The sequence below is a fragment of the Folsomia candida genome, unplaced genomic scaffold (assembly GCF_002217175.1).
Source record: "Folsomia candida strain VU population unplaced genomic scaffold, ASM221717v1 Fcan01_Sc002, whole genome shotgun sequence".
Taxonomy (NCBI): Eukaryota; Metazoa; Arthropoda; class Collembola; order Entomobryomorpha; family Isotomidae; genus Folsomia; species Folsomia candida.
This window is the reverse complement of record NW_019091194.1, coordinates 2,373,555-2,393,269: the sequence shown is the minus strand read 5'-3', so window position 1 is coordinate 2,393,269 and position 19,715 is coordinate 2,373,555. Positions and strand designations below refer to the sequence as shown.

The 19,715-nt window shown below is 36.9% G+C and overlaps 5 protein-coding genes across 11 annotated transcripts in view; 3 read left to right on the top strand and 2 right to left on the bottom strand.

Annotated features, from left to right (window-relative positions):
- The first annotated feature begins 1,261 nt into the window (after positions 1–1,261).
- On the top strand, positions 1,262–3,521 carry LOC110845017. The gene is made up of 8 exons (XM_022091373.2): positions 1,262–1,727; positions 1,799–2,059; positions 2,120–2,178; positions 2,252–2,382; positions 2,462–2,708; positions 2,769–2,904; positions 2,967–3,137; positions 3,221–3,521. Exons 1-8 carry the CDS (start codon positions 1,610–1,612, stop codon positions 3,421–3,423), a joined length of 1,326 nt encoding a protein of 441 aa, XP_021947065.1. The 5' UTR covers positions 1,262–1,609; the 3' UTR covers positions 3,424–3,521.
- Positions 3,522–3,735: 214 nt separating this feature from the next.
- On the top strand, positions 3,736–4,797 carry LOC110842901 (DNA replication complex GINS protein PSF3). Its single transcript, XM_022088768.2, has 4 exons — positions 3,736–3,930; positions 4,007–4,145; positions 4,224–4,353; positions 4,443–4,797. Exons 1-4 carry the CDS (start codon positions 3,819–3,821, stop codon positions 4,632–4,634), a joined length of 573 nt encoding a protein of 190 aa, XP_021944460.1. The 5' UTR covers positions 3,736–3,818; the 3' UTR covers positions 4,635–4,797.
- A 360-nt stretch (positions 4,798–5,157) lies between these two features.
- LOC110842899 (protein Skeletor, isoforms B/C) overlaps positions 5,158–19,715 on the bottom strand; it is a 37,855-nt gene continuing 23,297 nt past the window's right edge. The window contains exons 6-26 of one of the 5 annotated variants that reach the window (XM_035847280.1): positions 19,037–19,148; positions 16,159–16,315; positions 15,976–16,057; positions 15,872–15,897; positions 15,539–15,558; positions 10,432–10,487; positions 10,037–10,124; positions 9,746–9,871; positions 9,505–9,649; positions 9,279–9,400; positions 9,069–9,200; positions 8,880–8,991; positions 8,661–8,738; positions 8,330–8,512; positions 8,218–8,259; positions 8,008–8,106; positions 7,780–7,935; positions 7,301–7,399; positions 7,146–7,210; positions 7,006–7,061; positions 5,158–6,930 (exon numbers count right to left, since the gene is read on the bottom strand). In XM_035847280.1, coding sequence (XP_035703173.1) covers positions 6,825–6,930; positions 7,006–7,061; positions 7,146–7,210; positions 7,301–7,399; positions 7,780–7,935; positions 8,008–8,106; positions 8,218–8,259; positions 8,330–8,512; positions 8,661–8,738; positions 8,880–8,991; positions 9,069–9,200; positions 9,279–9,400; positions 9,505–9,649; positions 9,746–9,871; positions 10,037–10,124; positions 10,432–10,487; positions 15,539–15,558; positions 15,872–15,897; positions 15,976–16,057; positions 16,159–16,315; positions 19,037–19,148 — 2,062 coding nt within the window. In that variant the 3' untranslated portion in view covers positions 5,158–6,824. Of the gene's footprint in view, positions 6,931–7,005; positions 7,062–7,145; positions 7,211–7,300; positions 7,400–7,570; positions 7,599–7,779; positions 7,936–8,007; positions 8,107–8,217; positions 8,260–8,329; positions 8,513–8,660; positions 8,739–8,879; positions 8,992–9,068; positions 9,201–9,278; positions 9,401–9,504; positions 9,650–9,745; positions 9,872–10,036; positions 10,125–10,431; positions 10,488–15,538; positions 15,559–15,871; positions 15,898–15,975; positions 16,058–16,158; positions 16,316–19,036; positions 19,149–19,715 lie in introns of those variants that run through there. The other 4 variants (XM_035847281.1, XM_022088760.2, XM_035847282.1 and 1 more) reach the window with 4 other exon arrangements.
- On the bottom strand, positions 10,671–14,052 carry LOC118434262. Its single transcript, XM_035847284.1, has 6 exons — positions 13,652–14,052; positions 13,368–13,554; positions 12,903–13,286; positions 12,713–12,733; positions 11,258–11,280; positions 10,671–11,183 (listed from the first exon to the last, which is right to left on the bottom strand). Exons 1-6 carry the CDS (start codon positions 13,829–13,831, stop codon positions 10,809–10,811), a joined length of 1,170 nt encoding a protein of 389 aa, XP_035703177.1. The 5' UTR covers positions 13,832–14,052; the 3' UTR covers positions 10,671–10,808.
- LOC110842900 lies at positions 14,101–15,939 on the top strand. 3 transcript variants are annotated; one of them, XM_022088765.2, is made up of 6 exons: positions 14,101–14,543; positions 14,610–14,675; positions 14,736–14,953; positions 15,034–15,249; positions 15,330–15,612; positions 15,824–15,939. In XM_022088765.2, exons 1-5 carry the CDS (start codon positions 14,492–14,494, stop codon positions 15,471–15,473), a joined length of 696 nt encoding a protein of 231 aa, XP_021944457.1. In that variant the 5' UTR covers positions 14,101–14,491; the 3' UTR covers positions 15,474–15,612; positions 15,824–15,939. The 3 variants fall into 3 exon arrangements, with proteins under 3 accessions (XP_021944457.1, XP_021944455.1, XP_021944459.1); XM_022088763.2 differs by having other exon boundaries at positions 15,330–15,618; XM_022088767.2 differs by having other exon boundaries at positions 15,805–15,932.

Below are 19,715 nucleotides of genomic sequence, written 5' to 3'. Positions count from 1 at the left end.
CACCAAGTTGCTTTCTGGTAGACGAGAAATTATTTGTAGCTCTGAAGGCATTAAATTAAAGGGACAGATTCAACACTCCATTTTTAACTTTTAAACTGTGCTTTCAAGAATTTAAAAAAGACGTTCTATTGTGTTCAAAACACATTTTAGTTTTCAATGTGCTAGGTAATTTACATGCATATGTGCAAATCATATGTATGTATTAGCGTACTCAAGGATGTACATATGTACATAAGAAAGCCACAAGATGCAAATTTCTATTTTTAACCCGAATGACTAAACGAATGGGGAATCAGATAAAGCAAAGCAAAGCACACCTTTACAGCACGAAATAAATGCATATGCCAATTCCATGAAAATTCTATTAACTTCAACAAAATTGGCAGAATTTTTATTATATTTTGTTTTTATGTACATTATGTCAAACATTTGAATGTGTCAAATTATGTACAGGTTCATGTCAAACTACTTGTACATACTTGAATTTATCACCTTTTAGCACTTTCCTTAAATACCTAATTATTCCCAATTCGTGCCAGCCAACATATCGACTAACCGGATCACAGGAGGAACAAAAGAGCGGAAATTGCTTGATAATATGCAATCTCATTTTGCGTGTTGGCTCATTATGATCAAACAACCATTACGCACACGGATTTCTTTTGTAATGTTGACAACTTTGAGCCGTTAAAATTAAATCCTTCCTCGCTTTCAGGTAGATGTGTCACCATATCATCACCGTTTTATGGAGAAACCGAAATTTCTATTAACCAAACTTGTTTAATGACTCGATCGTATTTAGTAATGATGATGATTATGGTAATACGACGAAACGTTGCGTATACATACATTTTGTATGTATTCACGTAATGTTGCCTGTAGTCTAAGGTGGGTCCCGAAAACTATGCCGTAATATCCGGAGATACTTACTTTAAGCCACCACACAACAAAGGATGTAAATCTTCCACCGGTAAGTTCGTTTGGTGGTGGTGGTGGTTGTTTAAATGCCCTCAATTCCAATTTCCAATCAAAATCAAGAATCAACAATATATGCGTTCTGCCATTAGCGTGGGATCACTTTCGTTCCTTCAACCACGACAAGGCACATCATTAGGGTAGCTTTTACAATAAATAAATATACACAAATTAACAAAAGACATTAACTTTACTTGTGTGTTTTGTGGTATGGTGTACAGCTAAAAAGTATGGCATTATTACTCAGATTGTGGTTCATCTTCCTTCAGAAGTGTTAATTTTGTCCTATGTTGTATGATGCTTTTTCATGCAATAATGTCGCATGCTTTTGCATCCACATTTTCCTTAATCCCTGCTTCGTCACAGTCACAGAGTGATCTTTTATGATTTTAGTTATTGACTCCGTATCATCGATACCACTTGTCTGTGACCCCATTGCACTTCCATTCCACTCATGTCCCCGGTTCCGTTTAGTGCGTTAATAATCTTGGGTATTCACTCTCTCTCTCGCTTTCCGTGTACATATGCAATGTGTGAGTTTAGTGCTAAATACGTGTAATTTTAATTAATAGATAGATACGTGGTTTAATAATAAATTATTAAGGAGTCGTTTGAATTTGTGGGTGTGAAAATAATGTTACTCCCGTTAAAATTGGGGGTGGTTAAGAGAAACTTAAGCCACGCGGGGGTCCTAATAACAATTTATTGGCTGTCCAGTTTACAACTTTCGCTATCACAAATTCCACAGCGAGGTATTTTCTGGTATTAAAAATAACTCGGAAAAATATCTATTAAGAAATTTTGATTATCCAAATTTTTCTAGAACCAGTAGAAACAAGTAGAAACAACCGAGTCTCATTTTACCAACAACCCCTCCCACGACCACCAGGGCCAAATCTAGTCTCGGGCGCAATACCACTCCCCCTCACGCAACAATTCGTACCAAGACGATCATCAGTGTCCCTTTCAAATCCTGGAATTACTCAGAATTTCGTGCCGATGGATGAAAATCAGAGAGAAAGCAGGTTGCAAAAGTACAATAATAATAATGAACGACGGTCCCAGCAGCAGCCCAGGATAATGGGTGAGTCCCATTTTTTGAAAATTTTTAAAAATTACTTGACCTTTAAAATCTCGATTTTAGATCCATTAGCTTCCAATCTCCAAAGGACTACACCTCTAAATCCGCATTTGACCATTAATGTATTCATTCGATTTTGCTATTTATCAATGCAAATATTAATTTAACGTATTCCAATTTCACAATTTTTTGTAGATGGGGTTGAGCAATGTCAAAAATGAATCCGTGTCTTATATTCGAGTTAGTAATAACGGAGCACAAGATGAATTTATTCAAATGATCATTCTAGACTCCAAAGGTCATGGTATCCCAGTAAAGCCATCAGAGTAAAAAAACATGTCACACTCAAACAATATTTCTAAATGACAATAGTCAATTTGCTGAGATTTATCTTTACTATCTCAGATTTCCACTTGGCGTCGGTGCCACTGCGGAAATTCCGTTCACTTTTCCAATGCCACGCATGCAACAACAACAACAACAAGCAGAATCACAAATATTTGAACGGTCATCATTATCCAGTGGAAGAATAATGAGCATTAACCCGTCCACACCCAAATCGGTGGCGTCTGTTTCCTCCTCAAACATGATCACAGTTCTCGCTCGGGGGAAACGGGACAGCGTTCAGCGTTCCTTCGTTTTTGGAGATCCCGTAAATAAATTATTTTTCATTGCACTTAAAATAAAATTTATCCCATAAAATATGTATTAGTATGACGGAGCGAACTATGACCTGGAACCATTCTGCGTCGACAAAGACGTCACAGGAACATGTCGATACAGAGACGACCCGATAGACTGTTTCCGCTGGGAGTGGACCGCTTATGCGACAATTCTTAATAATTATGGTATGATGAGCAAAAAAAATCTCAAAATAAAAACACGATTGGTAAAATATTTTGAAACACAGGTCCCAATCAAAAGATAACTTCACTTCCGGAAGGACTATTCCTCACACCAGGAGAACATGGACGAGTCAGAGTCTATCTGAAAATATCGTGTTGCACCCCATACGTCCAATTTATCGCGACCGATATTCACCACCATACTGCACTTAAATCCTGCGTTGTGGACGTTAGAGGTGACCGTAATTAATTTTTGGCGAGTGTTGTGCGATTTTTTTGCAAAATTTTTCAAGTTTACATTCTTATCACTTTTTTGCAGAACTGCAAACTCTCCATCCTGGGGAAATTGCTGGAATTGTGATCGGTGTGGTGCTTCTTATCGCCATAATTATTGCCATCATTGTCATCTGCGTGAGGAGACGAAGGTCAGAGACGATCAACAACAATGTCAACAATGTCAGCATGATACCAAGGCTGCGAGGTCGGACGAGGGATAAGGAAGGCATTACCAGAGTCCACTGATGAAAAAAAGGCCCCGAACTTAATAATTGTTTTTGTTACTATCTTTTCCCTTCGTATTTTTTTCTGTGTTGTTTGAAATTTTAAAATAAAGTGTTATCTGAAAATGTTTTGTTTTATAAAATTGAAGGCTTTATTTGCATATAATTGAAAAATAGCATAAAATAAATGCTAAAAATACAAAATAACCAAAAAGACATCATTTTCACAGAATATTTTTAACAAATAGAATTTCATAACAGAAAATCATGCATGCAATAAACCTTTGTTCATATTTTCTCATGAAAACCAAAATCTCATTTCTGAGCAAAAAGCGGTAGCGGGACCACATTTGCCTACTGGGCAATTTTCATTTCGACATTATTATTGTCAAAGTTTAATTAAATTTAATAGAAAAAATGAACTTTCTTGCCCCCATCGCTTACGCACCACACCCACTCTCGCTGGAAGAGATATCCGCCACCCAGATCAAGATCCCGTGTCGAACCATGGTGGAGCTAAAGGGATTTGGTAACTATCAATTCATTTTCTGTCATTTATTATTACAATTTTAATAATAATATTGCGAATATTTTTGGAATTATAGGATATTTAGACCCATCCTTGGGAGTAACGGACTTACCAGCCCAGACCGAGTTGGAGTTGCCACTTTGGACCGTGAGGGCGTTGGTGAAAAAGGGTTATGCGACAGTTCGAGTTCCCCATAAATACGGGGGAAGATATCGGTAAAACAACATTTTACGATAACGTTGATATAGTTCATAGATAATTATTTACTTTAAATAATTATTTTTGTTGTGTAGGGACATTCTAAAAGCAGATCCTACTGTCGTCGACCTGAACAGAATTTCGCCACATTTCTACCAAACTGGTCTCCACTTGGCTTGGTTACCGACGAAGGACTCGGAAGAGATTGCAGAAATTCTTCCAGAGGTGAAATAAATGATGAGTTGATAAGTGTGAATTTTTAGATTTTTGCTTATTTTTTAATTAAAAAAAATATATTTGCTAATTTTGTCCAGGTTTTTAAGGAGAGACTGTTGAAATTGTCAGATTCGTACGGTTACGTGCAGGGACTACGAAGTGCAGATGAGGGCGGTAACGATTCCGGAACTGTGATTAAGGACAGTCACTTGGACACTTTGGAAAAGTCGTTATTAGAAAGTTCAAAGAAAGGTGCTCAAGCTATGGCCATGTATTTTATGCGACGATGAAACTGATTATCATAAATATAAATAAGCTTTTGAAATTATGTTCCGATTTCCTTCTTCCAAGTTTTCATGAAATAATTTGTTACTCGTAGTCTTTTCTGGGACAAAAATCGAGGACATTTTATTAATAAAAACACATCCGGAATGGATTTTTCTATAAAACAAATCAAATTCACAATTCCATTTTTTTCTAATCCGAAATCCGATAATGACTTTTCCTTCAAGAGTATTTTTTACATTCTGAAGCACCTTAAAAGTACGCAATAATTTTATTATTTTAGCTACAACAACTATTTATTTATGTATAGTAAAACTGAGATGGTACCGTTTTACATGATGGGATAAGATCCCATCTTAATTAATTAGTAAATAGTACGATACACTGATTTACATTGACATTAAACAACTCACACATTTTAAGTCCTTCATTACAATCGGACTCTGAATCTCACATACCTTCTCATAAAAATGATTAGATTATCGATGATCAATCTGCAAAAATATGTACATCTATTTACACTCGTCGTAATTATTATCATACTTTTATCATGATTCGGTTTACAACTTTCATTCTAAATCACACTATCCATAATTTTTAATACATATTTAGCTATTCATTAATTAAAACTAACTTGACATAATTTATGACTTATTCGTCCATTAATCACGAAGCTGTTTGCAATTATTGTCTGCACAGCATTAACCTATGAGTAGGTGTAGTATTGTCCATACAGCTATTTATTATTACTGGTTTTTATTACTTATCCTATAAAACTATGTACTTTTTAATCCTAATAAATTTAAGAACAGTCCAAATGTAAAATTCAGTTCGTAATTTTGAAGACAAAAAAAACATGACAATAAACCACTTGGCTAGAAGAAAGGCCACGTCACAATAGGATACAGAATACAGAATCAAATTGTAAGAGTTGAAATGCAAAATGAGAATAAAAATTTAATACTTTTCTTAATTATGTTCTCCTTATTAATTAGGTTCATCATTACACGCTAAAGTTTTATTGTCAGAACAGCATCGTTACGAGCTTTCCACTTATTGTTCTCGGTTTTGTTTTGTTTTTTGGAAGGACAGTGATTTGTATTAATCAAGTCATCCATATTCAATCAGTTTCAGTTTTAGTGTATTGTCGATAACTCACAGAAGATTAGGTTAATACGTACCGTGAAATATGTATTAATTATCATACCTTAATTACTTAATTACTTATAATAATTACTAAACTAAATAGTTTCATCTCATTTCTACAGTATTGTCCGCGATCATTCTTTTTAAGTACATATTTTTATAACATGAATCTCATTTGTAACTGCAACATGCAACATGGCATAATTCTGACACGAAGTAACCTAACTATTAATACCAAAGTAATACGTCCTCATTATCTTTTTTTATAAAAACACCTAAATACATCAGTATTATGTATGCTTATTTAGGAAAAAGATCATAAAAAGTGGAGGAACCAGCTCTATTTGACTTTCACTCTTATTAAACTAACCAATGTCCTAGTAAAAATTGGTTGATGAATTCTTCCTGTATTAAATTTGAGTTGGGTGGGTGGGCAAAACGATCATGATAATGATAACAACTTTCGATTGATTGATTATGCACTAAATGATTTGTATTTGTACCGGGTTGATTTTTAGGAATGCATATCCTTACCTAAAACTTGACTTTCACTACGTTGGATTGGATTTGATTACTTTCCGATTAATCATGATGATAAGATAAAATTCGATAACTGTGCAGGATAAATAGCAACAAGTTTAATGAGTTGTTGTCTTCCTTGACAGTTTCCTATGAATTGATTGACATTATATTGATATCATACTTTACCTTTTCTGTAAGAATTACGTACTGAAATGCTGACAAAAAATTGTGAATTTTTCTATCTAGAATGTATCTACGAGTTTCTGCAGCTTATTCGGAATTACGGAAACATTCCCATTCAATTATTTTATGAGGTCGGTACTTACATATTTCTATATTTTACATATTTACATATTATTCGCAGCGACGTGACTATTTCATTTTACTCTCTTTCCAAGAGCTGAGTGTGCTCTTCTTACGATTAGCTAAATGCTTAATAGTTTATGATAACGATGGATTTTTTTACAATAATTATAATTATTAACCATTAATTATTATGTATATGACGACCACGAGAAGTAGATTATCTATATGGCAGCAGTGATCACAAGGAATGACGAGATAGCGAGGGAAAGGACGCTCAGCGTCGCTCCTCCCGATGGCGAAGATGAATTTAGCGTGTCACGAGTTACCCTAATTTTAAAAGGGTTAAATTTTTGAATAATTGTAAAAACCTCCTTCTCTAAAATCTTTATTAAATTTAATTACCGTTCCCCTGAGTTGACTACGTGAATTTTCCATCCGAGATTATTGTGGGTGTAGCACTGCAAGTGAAAGTATCGATTGTTTCAGTTGTTGTATATTTATTATAAGATAAGTTCTTATCAATTGATTATTGACTGACTTACCTGATAGTACAAGAGATCAGGCGCGTCCATTGACACCGTCCAGGAAAGTTGGGATGGACGTCCGTCTATTTCATGAAGATAAAAAATAATTTGGAATTATTATGGAACACAAAAGTTTCATAATTTTTTTTGGAAATTTTATAATTAACACTCACCCTCACAAACCAAGTTTAGCGTTTTCATAAAGTCCTGGAATGTTTCTGATGTCGCGGATTTGTCCACCGTTTTGTGCTCCCATTCACAGTATCGTCCAGCTAAAGTGAAAGTTTGACATGTAAATACATACATTTATATCGAAAAATTCGACAAGATTGGGAGTAAATTCTTAACATATATAATGAAATATCAAATTCAAATCAAAATTAGTCGAAATTATTATTCAAACATGGTTAAAATCATTCCTTGCTGCATGTCATATTTTTTACCCGTTCCTTTTGTAAGCTTAATGTTCCACTATTAAATATAATGGATTTTTTTGCTTATTAGAATAAATCAGGTGTGGAATATATTTATCAGTTAATTTAAATTCAATGTGAATAAAATATCAATTAGTTGCGTAAACTGATTTAATTGTTGTTAAAATCCTAGTATTTTTGTTTTGGTCAATTCAAAATTGAAACGACCCGATTCTTACCTGCCGTTGGAAATGGATACCCAGCGATGTCATAGTCCACACCGGCGTACACCTTTTGCTGGCTTTGTTCATACTCACTCTTCTGACCGTAACCCCCCTCGGAGCTGTTTGTAATGTAGAATGGGTGGTATTTGGCTGGATTTCCACTATCATCCCCTGAAAATATTTAATTTGTTTAGTTTCAAGTGCAGGTTTTTTAGGGCGAAATTTTAAGTTTACGGTACACACCTCCTTCCACCCAAAAGTGATAAGTTTGACCACGCTCGACATAAATTTCTGGAATCAGTTGATCATTTATGAACCAAGCGATACCCCAGGATGGATTTCCTAAAATAATTGTGAATATTTTATGAAGAAAGTGTACATCAAAATTTCTCAAAAATAAAAAACATCATAATTTCACAAAAAAGAGAAAGTAGAGAAAGCATAGAAAGAAACCTGTGCCAGGTAACAAATCCCATTCACCATCTATGATTCCCTCTTTAATTGCAGCGTGAAATTGTAAAGTTCAGTTTAAATTAGTCCAAAGTTGTTGGTTAGTGACACCCACCTGTGATGACGGTGTAGCCCCGTTTGCCCCCAGTGGGGCCAATCCTTGCCGTAAAGTTGGTCACACCCTCGATAATGTTGGATGGCCAGGGGCGAAGACTTGGACCGTTTTCGGCCGGAGATTCGTCAATCAGTTTGATGCAAGAGTGGTCATTCGTTCCTTTGGGAGCGATTCGGATATCCTCTGAAAAATAAAGGGTTGCATGATAAACCAGATTTTGATTAAAAAATCTTCACCATAAAAAAGGCTCAAAATAAAAAATAAAGTAATACAAATTGTCCGCTACATTTTGAAAATTTCACAAATTTTGTACATCATTTTCCGACCTTACCTTCTGGCGAGGTTCGTTTCTCGTTATGATAGTTAACCACATGATGTTCGTGGTTGTGATGAGATTTTTGTTTGTGAGCAGCATTTTAAAAGGGAAATATATTTCAAAAGCATTTTGGTTTCCAAAAACAATGATTTTTTTGTGCATTCATCAATAATTACATATATGCAACTATTTAGACCCATGAAACATTACGTAAGACAAAAAGTTGATGGATACCTTCAGAACCTGTCCTCTGTCCAAAATGATAATTCGCCTCATTCCTCCCATTCAAGTTGCCGATCGCTACGAAAATATTAATCTCTTCGCCGTCCAGTGCCATGTCCCAGTTCTTTACATAGAGCAGAAATCAACATGATTAGATATGTTTTTGTTCAAGAAATATATGCAAATACATAAACGACGCACCTTGTCCATTGGTTTCATCGGCTTTCTGAACTGTACGGTGGTAACGCCGTTCCTTCTTGCGCCACCCAATACTTGGACATCATTCTTCCCACCGATTCTTTTATCCGGACAAACTCCATCTTTGCCATCGCACTACGAAATGAACACATCGATAATTGTACACTCTCTAAATTTTTAGTATGCAATTTTCACTGCCAAACATGTCCTCACCTGTGACTTTGCTGACATGTAGTAATCATCCGCATGGAACTTTTCCCTCTGATTTGGCGTATGATAGACGACAACCGCATCCGCCCCCACCATCTGCGTCCTCCCCTTCATCGGACTGAAGCCTTTACATTTGTCAAGAAATAAAATGCTCTAGCTTTTTAATGCATCCTCCTCCCCTTAATTTGCATATTAATTTGCATATCCTGCCATCGTCATTCTCACTTACCCAAAGCCACCCACTGTTTTTCCGATATCCGCCCAGACAGCTTGAACTTGACGTACTCGCCGTCCACCTCCCACTGCAGTTGGACATCCTTGTTGAGTAGGTCGCGACAATTGGAGTACGAGTCTTTCGGGCGTTGTGCTTTAGGCTGGAAAAATTTGGACATCAAAAAAAACTTATTACTTTTTTTCTGGAAATTTTCGACCCCATGATCCAAGCAGTTAAAGCGCCACGACTCACTCACCGTGGCCACCGTGCTAGAGCTCTTTTTATTAAAGTTATTATTATTGTGGTGATGATGATGGTGATTATTTCGGGTATTGGTATAAATATGATATGGAATGGGGTACGGGGTGCTCCGGCTACTTGACTGTTATTATGGAGTCATTAGTAGATGAAGAAAACAGAGCAGCGTGTAAGTGAGAAAATTAATTACAAGTTATTATTTTTAATAAATAGCAATGATGAAATATTTTGCGTAATTGTTACTCTAATTAAGTATTAATTAGGTGTTCAAGTAATTGATCAGCATTACCTTCACCGCTCGCTTAAACTTGTCCAGGGACGGAGGAACGTCTAAACCCTGCTTGGGGATGAGGACATGCCCGAAATTGTGTTTGTAGCTGAAAAAAATGTGTACATACATTTATTGGATATTATTACGTATTGTTGATAAAGTGGGTTTAATGAACTCGTTATGCAAATATGTATGAATACGAGACATGCATCATGAAATTTTGTAGTGAAATTAATTTAAATAGCTGCCGGCACAAATATTGGAAAGGTCGGGTCCCAGCATTTTATTAGTGTATGCATGTTACAGTACATGTAAACCTGATATATTTATTACTATTTATTTGCCACCTAATTATTGGAGCATGACTTGTCTCTGTGCAAATATTTGAGAATGGGCAATATTATGAAACTTACGAAATGCACCACATCGAGAGCCAATCAATGTCATACACTGTCAACTCCTCGGGCAACTGGAATGATAATACAAAATAATCCAAATAATACCATTAATTTCTAACAAATTAACACCAACTTGTATCAATACCCTGTAAAATCTCAAAGTCTCAAAGTGCTCAATACGATTTACTAAACTGGATCCCGATATGACGATACATATGTATTACGTATGACAAGAAATAAAGTCAAAAAAGCCATTTTCCAATTACACGTATATCGCTATATTACGCAGAAACAATTCATCGTACAATATTATAAAATGTTATATGTATAACTAGATCAAATTTAAAAAAATTCATTTCGTACACTTGAGATTGTCGTATCATTGTATAAAATTAATATCGGAGGTGATATCGAGAACCATCAACGGTCACAAAATACTCTTCAGGGGGATATCCAAATGCTTTAACCAATCGATCAAAATTTTTGAACGATTTGTAGTGACGCTTGTCATCAGGGAAGTTCGGATCATATCGAATTATCAGATCTTTCTTACAGATCGTGTAAGGGAGCGTAGTCACTTGGTCCAGGGTAGCCCAGAGGGGTGGGCTGGACCGGTCCAGATCTTCATCTTCAACGAATTCAAACATCGGGACTCCATCGACGGCATATTTATGCGCTTTCTTGATGAGGTCGACAGGTGGGGTTGAAGCTTCCGTTATGATGTAGCGCTCGACTCCATGGATTTGGTTGAATTTCAATCCGTATGCCTGGATTTAAAGAATTAATATTTATTTAGACCGGTCTAACGTTGAGAGCAGTGTAACTAATAAGTAATATTTACCAACAAGAATCCTTCTCCAATTTCTTTTGTATTTGTGGAGTTGCATAAAATAAGTTTTTGGGCCTTTTAAGATGGCCTTATAGATTTGCCAAGATGTCTGTCTGTCCGTCCGTCTGTGCGCACGATAACTCTCTTTAAACACAAGCTATCGACTTGAAATTTTGCATACTTCTTCTTCGGGCAAAAAGTAAGGTTGAGTTCGGAGATGGGCATGATCGGTCAAGTGGTTGACCGGTGGGGGTCATTGGAGTGCGTGGGGTATTGTGCACCAAAATTTCAAAATTGTCGTAGAAAGCTGAAATTTGGTACAGAGGTTGATAATGGTTTCTAATGAAAGAATTGAAAGTAAAATTTCAAAAATTTTCATCTGGAGGGATCCTAGGGGGTGACCCATACCGATTTTTAAAACTCATTCAATCGAGCTGAAATTTGGTTTGGGGGTGGCTAATGGCTACTAACGGAAGAGTATGAATTGAAATTAGACACATTTTCATCTGGACAGACCCTATGGGGTGACCCATACCTATTTTTCAAAATGGTCATATAGAGGTGAAATTTGGCATGGAAGTTACTTATTGGTCCAAATTGAAGAATATGAATTGAAATTTGACAAATTTTTATCTGGAGTGACCCTATGGGGTGACCCATACCTATTTTTGAAATTCATTAAATCAAGCCGAAAATTGGTAGAGATGTTGGTGATGGATCCTAATTGAACAATATGAATTAAAATAGGAACAATTTTCATCTGGAGGACTTATTGGGTGACCCACACGGATTTATTAAATCATCGTATCAAGTGGAAATTTGCTACATATGCTGTTAATTGATACTAATTATAAGAATATCCCCAACTTGGCCTGACTTGGCTATATCAAGTCTTCCCTGTAGGTTTAAATTGTTTAACGTCCATTTACGATAAAATTTCATGCTAACAAGTATCACCGTGCCGGAATTTAGCTTCTTACGGCAATTTCTGAAAATCGGTATGGGTCACCCTCTCGGTTGAAAAATTTTCCAATTTCAATTCACATTCTACCATTATAAGCCAGTATCACGCTACATGCCAAATTTCAGCTTTCTATCACAATTTTGAAATTTTGGTGCATAATACCCCACTCATATAACCCACACTGGTCTAAATCTTTTCTGATAGAACCCATCTTCGAAATTCGAACATCTTGGTCGTTGGATTGCCCAGATACATGTATGTATCAAATTTGGTAAAAATCTGCTAAGTCGTTCGAGAGTTATCGAAAGACAGACAGACGGACAGGTCGATTACATAAGCCCTGGTTTGGGCTAAAAATTATATGCAAATCGTTCACTATAGTCTGGCTTTTAGGTAATAATGCCGTCTTAAAAGGCCCCGCAAAGTTGCTTGAAGTAGGTTTTTCTCAATGCAATATTCAGGGTCGTCACTGCCAACGGTTTTGTTGTAGATTTCTCGCTTACCCCCTGTCCGATTAACCGTGCCTGGGAGAGTGAATTTCTTAAAATGATGTTTAGGGCTTATTTTTGGACAGAATGGAAAACGGATCGGTAATTCTGTGGGGAATGGGTTTCTCCACAGAATTACCGATCCGTTTTCCATTCTATCCAAAAATGAGCCCTAAACATCGTTTTTAAGAAATTATTTTTGTGCCTGCTTCCCAGGCAGCCTTAAAGTTCGAAGCTCTCATTGCAAAACGACCCTTGTTTCCATTGTATATTCCGATATAGTTTTCAAACTTATTTCCATTTTGAACCGGTTCAATTGATTTAACAGTTTCCCATAAATCAACACCCATGTTATCCGGATGAATTAGAGATGCTACGTATATGATGTCCATGGGGGGCCTAGCTTCGTCTGATGTTTGTACACTTTCTTTAAGCACGTCATGAAGAGGGTGTTCCGGGTTTCTATAAGATTCGCTTGCATCGGATCTGGCCTGCGATACACTTAATCTCATTTGTGCAGCGTAATAAGACGCTAAGGCATTCCTTCTTCTATTAGATTTGAAGACATAGAAACCCTTTACTCGCGAACCTATAAAATTAAATCATTGAACCGGTTCAACAAAAACTATTAATTTATCCACAAACTGTAGATAAAATTATACTTCCTTACGTGGAATATGGATATCAAAATAAATCTCCATATGTTCCCCATCTTGCTGTCTCCAATTAGCTGCCAACTCAAGCTCTTCCCGTCGTTGATCAAATGCTGCCCGTCCTGCTAATGGATTCTTTTCCACCTCCTTTAGCCAATCGATCAACTCCTCACGACGTTGCAATTCCCGGAGATTCCATGAAAGCTGAAATGTAAACAAATTTATTGAACCCGTTCAAATGATTGTTATTTACATTTATTCATATTGGACAAAGTACAGAATGAAATAATAACTAATTTACCCTTCCATGTCGTCGGAGGTGAAAATTTTCTGGAAGGTCCAAGTCCGCGGTCATATCGCTGGATGAGCCAGATTGAGTATCCGGGCTGGACCGGTCCAAGTCGTCATCGTCTTCGTCTTCCTCATCCTCCGAATCCGAGTAAATTACTCCCGATCTCCGTCCTCTTCTATCGACCCTCATTACATATTCGTCACTCGATTCCACATCTTCGGACACGAGCCCACTATCATCAGGATCACTATTAATAACAAAAATAATTAAATCCTTAAGTTACGAACGTACAAAGAAACTTGACCGGTCAAGATTGCATGTTTTAATTAATTATGTTTAGGGAGAGGAGAAGGGGGCTAGGTTTACTTACATGTCGATAGGCACCGATGAACTATCGTCCGTCTGCATCGTAATCCGTAAAGCGTCACTGCTTCAAGAAGGAAAACTTGATTTTTTTAAAATTTTTGTGGGAGCACTTTTCAAATCGACTAATCCCTTCAGTTGCCAAACTCCGAATGGCTGAACGATTTTCGTTTGCTGATGCTCAACAAATGCCCTCATTTCGTATCAAGTTTCAACTTGTTTGCTTGGCATCAGGCTTCATGGCTTGGTCGATTCTCCCCGACCAATCCAAGAAGCCTGCTTGGTATCACTCAGCCAAGCAGCGAGCGAGCACGTGCAACTTTTCATACGGGACGAAATATCATTGAGTTTGGGACCGCACATTTCAAATGCATTCAGCTTCTCTATCTCCTTACTGATTTTCCAGAATTAAAATAATTTATTTCTGTCTCCAATTAACTTTCAAAATAAAAGTAAACGCTCTATTCAATATTGCACCGGTGCAAGATGTTAGTACCTCATCATCCACCAGTGTGTCCCAAATGCTTCAAAATGAATCGTAAGTTTTTATTGTCATATGTTTTTAGATTTTACATCACATGGTGACAATTTTTTTTATTTTCAGATACGAAGTATAACTGCCCAGAAGGTCGAGAATTAATTAATCTCGACCCTCAGTACACAGTTCGATGTAAGTAAATATAAAATTTGCACCGGTGCAATAAATAATTTCCTTATATTAATCATTCAGCGTCCATCGAAATGTGTTACAATTGCGGAGAGGACAATCATAAGCGGGAGAATTGTCCACTTCCCCCAAACCCCCCAGAATTCCAAAGTGCTCTCAGAAGGAAGGGAGTCGAGGCTAAGCGTCGTGCTGGGGTCATTCCTGGATTTAACAGAGGTGGAGTGGAGGAGCAGAAGAGGTTGCAACGCCAACAATGGCAGACGGATGGACGCAGCATTCCAGTAAGTTAAAATTGCACAAATAGTAAAGAATTTTATGCAAAATATGGATTTTGAACCGGTTCAAATTTATGTTTGTTTAGCTACGTTTGATTGAAAAAGAGCTGGAAGATGTCATGATCTGGCTGGAGGAATTCAAACGTAAGACGATCTCATTAAGGGCCCTACGCATTCTCCAGTCGGAACAGGATGATGACGACGCTGTGGTGATTTCTCGACAGACGGAAGTAAAGGCTGCCGAGGCTGAACTTCGATCGTTTCTCCCCCGGATCAAACAAATTGTGAATATTGCGAAAGGGGTGAGAAATTTGCATAAATTAAAATTTTAGCAGTAAGATTCCCATGCATTTATTAAATATATTAATATTTACAATTTTAGCGACTATGGAACTTGAACTATTTGGAGGTGTCATTTCTGGATTCATACACTAGGTCAATTGAGGAAATAAGGACGGAATTGGTCAACTTTATTATGCCAGAAGCACGTTGTCTTGCTTTTTCATGGACCGCTCCAGTTCAGTAAATTTGTTACAACAATCAATAAAAGAAGAAAGTTTTCCTTTATTTTCTAATAGTTCAGTTTCTTACCGTAATCTCGATATCCTCCCCTGAAAATAGTAGATCAGAGGATGAGAATTTAATTTGTGACCATTTAATAAATAGTGAGGGTATTCATTATTTCTTCGTATCCTTAGTATTCTTCGTATCGTAAAATAACTTACGACGCTTACGAGATTTTGTAAGCGTCGTAAGATTTTCTCATCGAAAATCGCGTTACTACGCTTACGATTTTTACGAAACCTGACCCCTTGTTTTATCTTCGTAAACTATTTTACGATACTACGGATACGAAGAAATAACGAATACCCTCAGTGAGATTTGCACTTCGAGCAAATATTTAAATGTACATAAGTACCGTACCTTCATATCCCGAGAGAACATCCAGGCTGCAATTTTAATAAAAGTAGATTTTTAGAAATGATGGGAAATTCGGATCAGTTTTTTGTGTCTATATATTTACAAACCTTCCTTTCTCATTGGGGATTTTTCTCCCCCCGGTGTGAGGCTCGGTGCCAGTCCCGACCCAAAAGAAAGCATCTGGTCCGGCTGAAAGTTGGTGATTTTAGAAAAAAAAAATTCAAAACAATTTTCAAAAAAACCATCAATATTACATGACAGAATTTTTTAAAATATGTAAATATACGCACCTCCATCGTAGTACAGGTTCGGAATGTAAAACGTTCTAGAGTCGAGAATAGTTATGTTTCCGGAACGAACCCCATGGGCGAGACGCTTAAATTCAGGAAGGACTTTGCGTTGCGGCACTTTGAGATTTTTCGGGATTTTGACGTCGCCAAAATTTACCTAGAAAATATTAAATATTTAATTATGTAATTTAGATCGGGAATTTTGCGTAAAAAAATAACAAATTTACAGTTCCTAAAAACTTTACACTTTCATAAATTTTCTCTTTTACAAGATTTTACAAAACAATACAACTTTTTGTCTGCGTATTTTGCTCTCTGATCTCCTCATCGCAAAACCAGACAGAGCGAACCTGCTCAATAATAATTGTATCAGATTTCTTCCCCATTGTTTCCCTCCTAATAACGCGAGGAGAAAGCAAAGCCGTCTAATTAATTCTGAACGATGGTGCTACTGAAATCCTGTTCAGGAAGGAGGACGAGACGAGTGTCTCAATGATACAAAACAAAACACACTCAAACTTACTCTTGTATCCTTTTGTCATTAATTTACTTTTGGAGTCTCCACTTACACAAAACTTGTGTATGTATGCATCATTTCCCTATTATTTGTCAAGTACTTGTATGCAATGCGAGTAATAAAAGGAAAAGGCTAGATTTTAAATAAGTAGTCTTATTTACGTGCAAAATAAAGCTCCACTTTGGCAAAAGTAATTACATGAAGAGGAAGAATTTAAGCTTACAAATTAATATCGAGTGAAGGGAGAAAGCTGTAGAAAGAAGGAAGAAAATGCACATATTTACTCCTTTTAAGAGTGGTAATTAACGAAATACAAGATTTCATTACATGCCAAATATTTTCGAGTTGTTGTTTAAATAAAAGTTTGAAAAATTACAATTTGGTAATTAATGAAATGAAATGCATGATTTTATTACATGCCTAACTTGAAATAAATATGTAACATTGGAGCATTTACAAGTAGTCGTTGTCTGAAAAATTACAATTTTCTAGAAAAATTCCACTCCACGTGGAACTAAATAATTTAGATTTTTTCTATAGCTCAGAAAATGCTCTTTTTTATAAAAACCCAAAAATATGGTAGGATTGAAACGTGCCGAAAAAACGGGGAGATCAACCTTGCTTAAGATCAGGTTTAAATTGAGACAACTTTTTTTATGAAGTATGTAGGAACGTATAGTAATAAAGACGATGAAAAAAGGGAGCGGCATAGCGGACGGACAGACGGACGCTGCTTGGTTGCGGTTCACAGCGCCCAGATCTCATTTCTTGCTTCACTAAACAACTCATCTTTCATATCCTTGAACGTGATGGGCGAAATTTCACCCTTTTGTCTTCAACTTTTTTAAAAATTCTTCCAAATTCTTATTAACCCGTTACGAAAAAAAGATCTACTAAACTTTAATTCTCTCAATTCACAAAAATTCTCACATTTGGCATTTAACCTTTAAAATTTTGCAATTTTGTTTTTTTTTGCCAAAATTTGTTTTAAACATATTCATATAATTCCGTCCCATTCCAGTTTCATGGTCTGGTGACACTTTTTTTCTTATATAGCCCACTTTCACCCCATCTTATTCTTCCAAAGTCAAGAGGAGGAAAGTGTTGAAAAGTGGAAATGAATCTTTGTGTCATTCACTTGCTCCTCCTTCCAAAAAGAAAAAAAGCTTGCGAAGAAGATGTGATGATGGAAATATGAAAAATTCATCAATCTTTCTCACTCTCGCCTCAATAGCTGGACCATTTTTCCCCGCTTCCGCACGCAGTAATAGACGTGTCACCCATCCAGCAAGAAGCAGGCAGTAAGGGGACAATTACAGCTTTTTTATACCCCGTATTAAAAAAATCGAGGATCGTTAACGTAAGAGGATTTAGTTCCAGAGAGGAAAAAAAGACGTAGGTATGAATTTCTAATTCCATGAGCGACATTGATTTTTGAAGTGCAGAAAGAAAAATTCATTTGTAAAATTCCTAAATGTTGATTGAGACTGGTGCAACCTTTGATTGAACCATTGATTACATCTCGGGAGCCGAGTATTTCTCAGTTTTTGAGAGAAATTGTAATATTACTGGAAGGGTAGTGAAAGTGGAAGACAAACCCAAATGGAAATTTCTCCTCGACTGGGTTTTAGGTTTGGCAAGAAGTGTGAGCAGGACGCACACATACGCGGGGAGGCGTTTTTGTATATATGGGACACATAGACGAGACTTTCTCTCGTCGTGTGTGGCAAGAATCTGGTTGGCGTGGATCGGATTGTTCATTTCTTTTCGGGTCCGGTGAAGCGTGAATGAACACGGATTCTCAATTCTCACTTTTCTTCTTCGTCTTCTCCCAATTCTGTCAACTTCTCATAAAAATATCCGACTGGAAATATCCCACTGTCATCTACCCACCACCACCACCAGTCCACCAACCATTGCCACCACCATTTTGGGAAACGCTTAAAATTTATTCTGTCCTAGAAAAGAACTGCTACCTTTTCTCCGGGAGGCTTTAGGTGGGTGAAAAGTGTTCGAAAATGGTCGTGGTGGTGGGAGAATTTAGAGTTTGGTGAAAATGCATAAGTTAAACTCTTTAAATAATTTTTTGGAGTAAATTGAATTAATTGGTAAAATTGAGGTTAGTGTAACTAAATGTGTCTTCCACTGATTTAGCAATGATCCAAGTTTTTCAGGCATTCAGATTTTCAGAGATACCTACTTTTCCTCTTGCTAACGTTAAGTATTAATTAAATTTAACCTCTTTTCACCTTGTATTTCAATACGATCCGCTTATTCCCAAATTTTAGAGATACTTTACACAAAATATTATTGACATCTTCATTACATCATCTAAACTCTCAATTCTACCCCCAAACTCACCGTAAATCTCCGACACCAAACGGACAGCCAGGCAATTTCCTTGACCTTATAGCCCGGAGGAAGATGCAGGATGACATCTTCATGGTCAAAGTCCCTCAGTACGGGAGGTTCCCTGCAACACACAAACACAACAAAATCATGACATCATCATCATCCTTTAGCTCAAGAAAAGGGTGAAAAACCCCACAAATTTTACTCTAATGGTTCAAATTTCCCGTTATCCTTAAACACTTTTCCGCTCCCCGAACGTAAGCATTTCTCAATCGAATCCGGTTCAAAAAAGTTAATCAAGTCAAGTAGCAAGCCAGGAAGTGAGACTAGTGAGACTTTTGCGTATATCTACTCCGCGGGGTTCGTTGTTCTTCTTGGGGGATGGGAAATGGAGAAAGTCAGCTAAACAAACCACCACCACCACCAGCTCATTTCTTCTTCATGGCAATTCAATAGAGTGAAATGAGCCTGGTTCTCATCCCCGTTTACATCGTCGTAGTCGTCGTCGTCGTCTTCGTGATGGGCAGTTGAGATTGAGCTTGGACGAAACAAGTTCATTAGAGCTCAATGGAGTGGAACGCAATAAAAGGTGAGTTATGTGCGTGGCTGGTGCTGGAGGGTAGAGAAAGTCGAAATGGTGGTGGTGGTGGTGGTGTGAAATCGGGAAATAAATATATCGGAGAAGGGG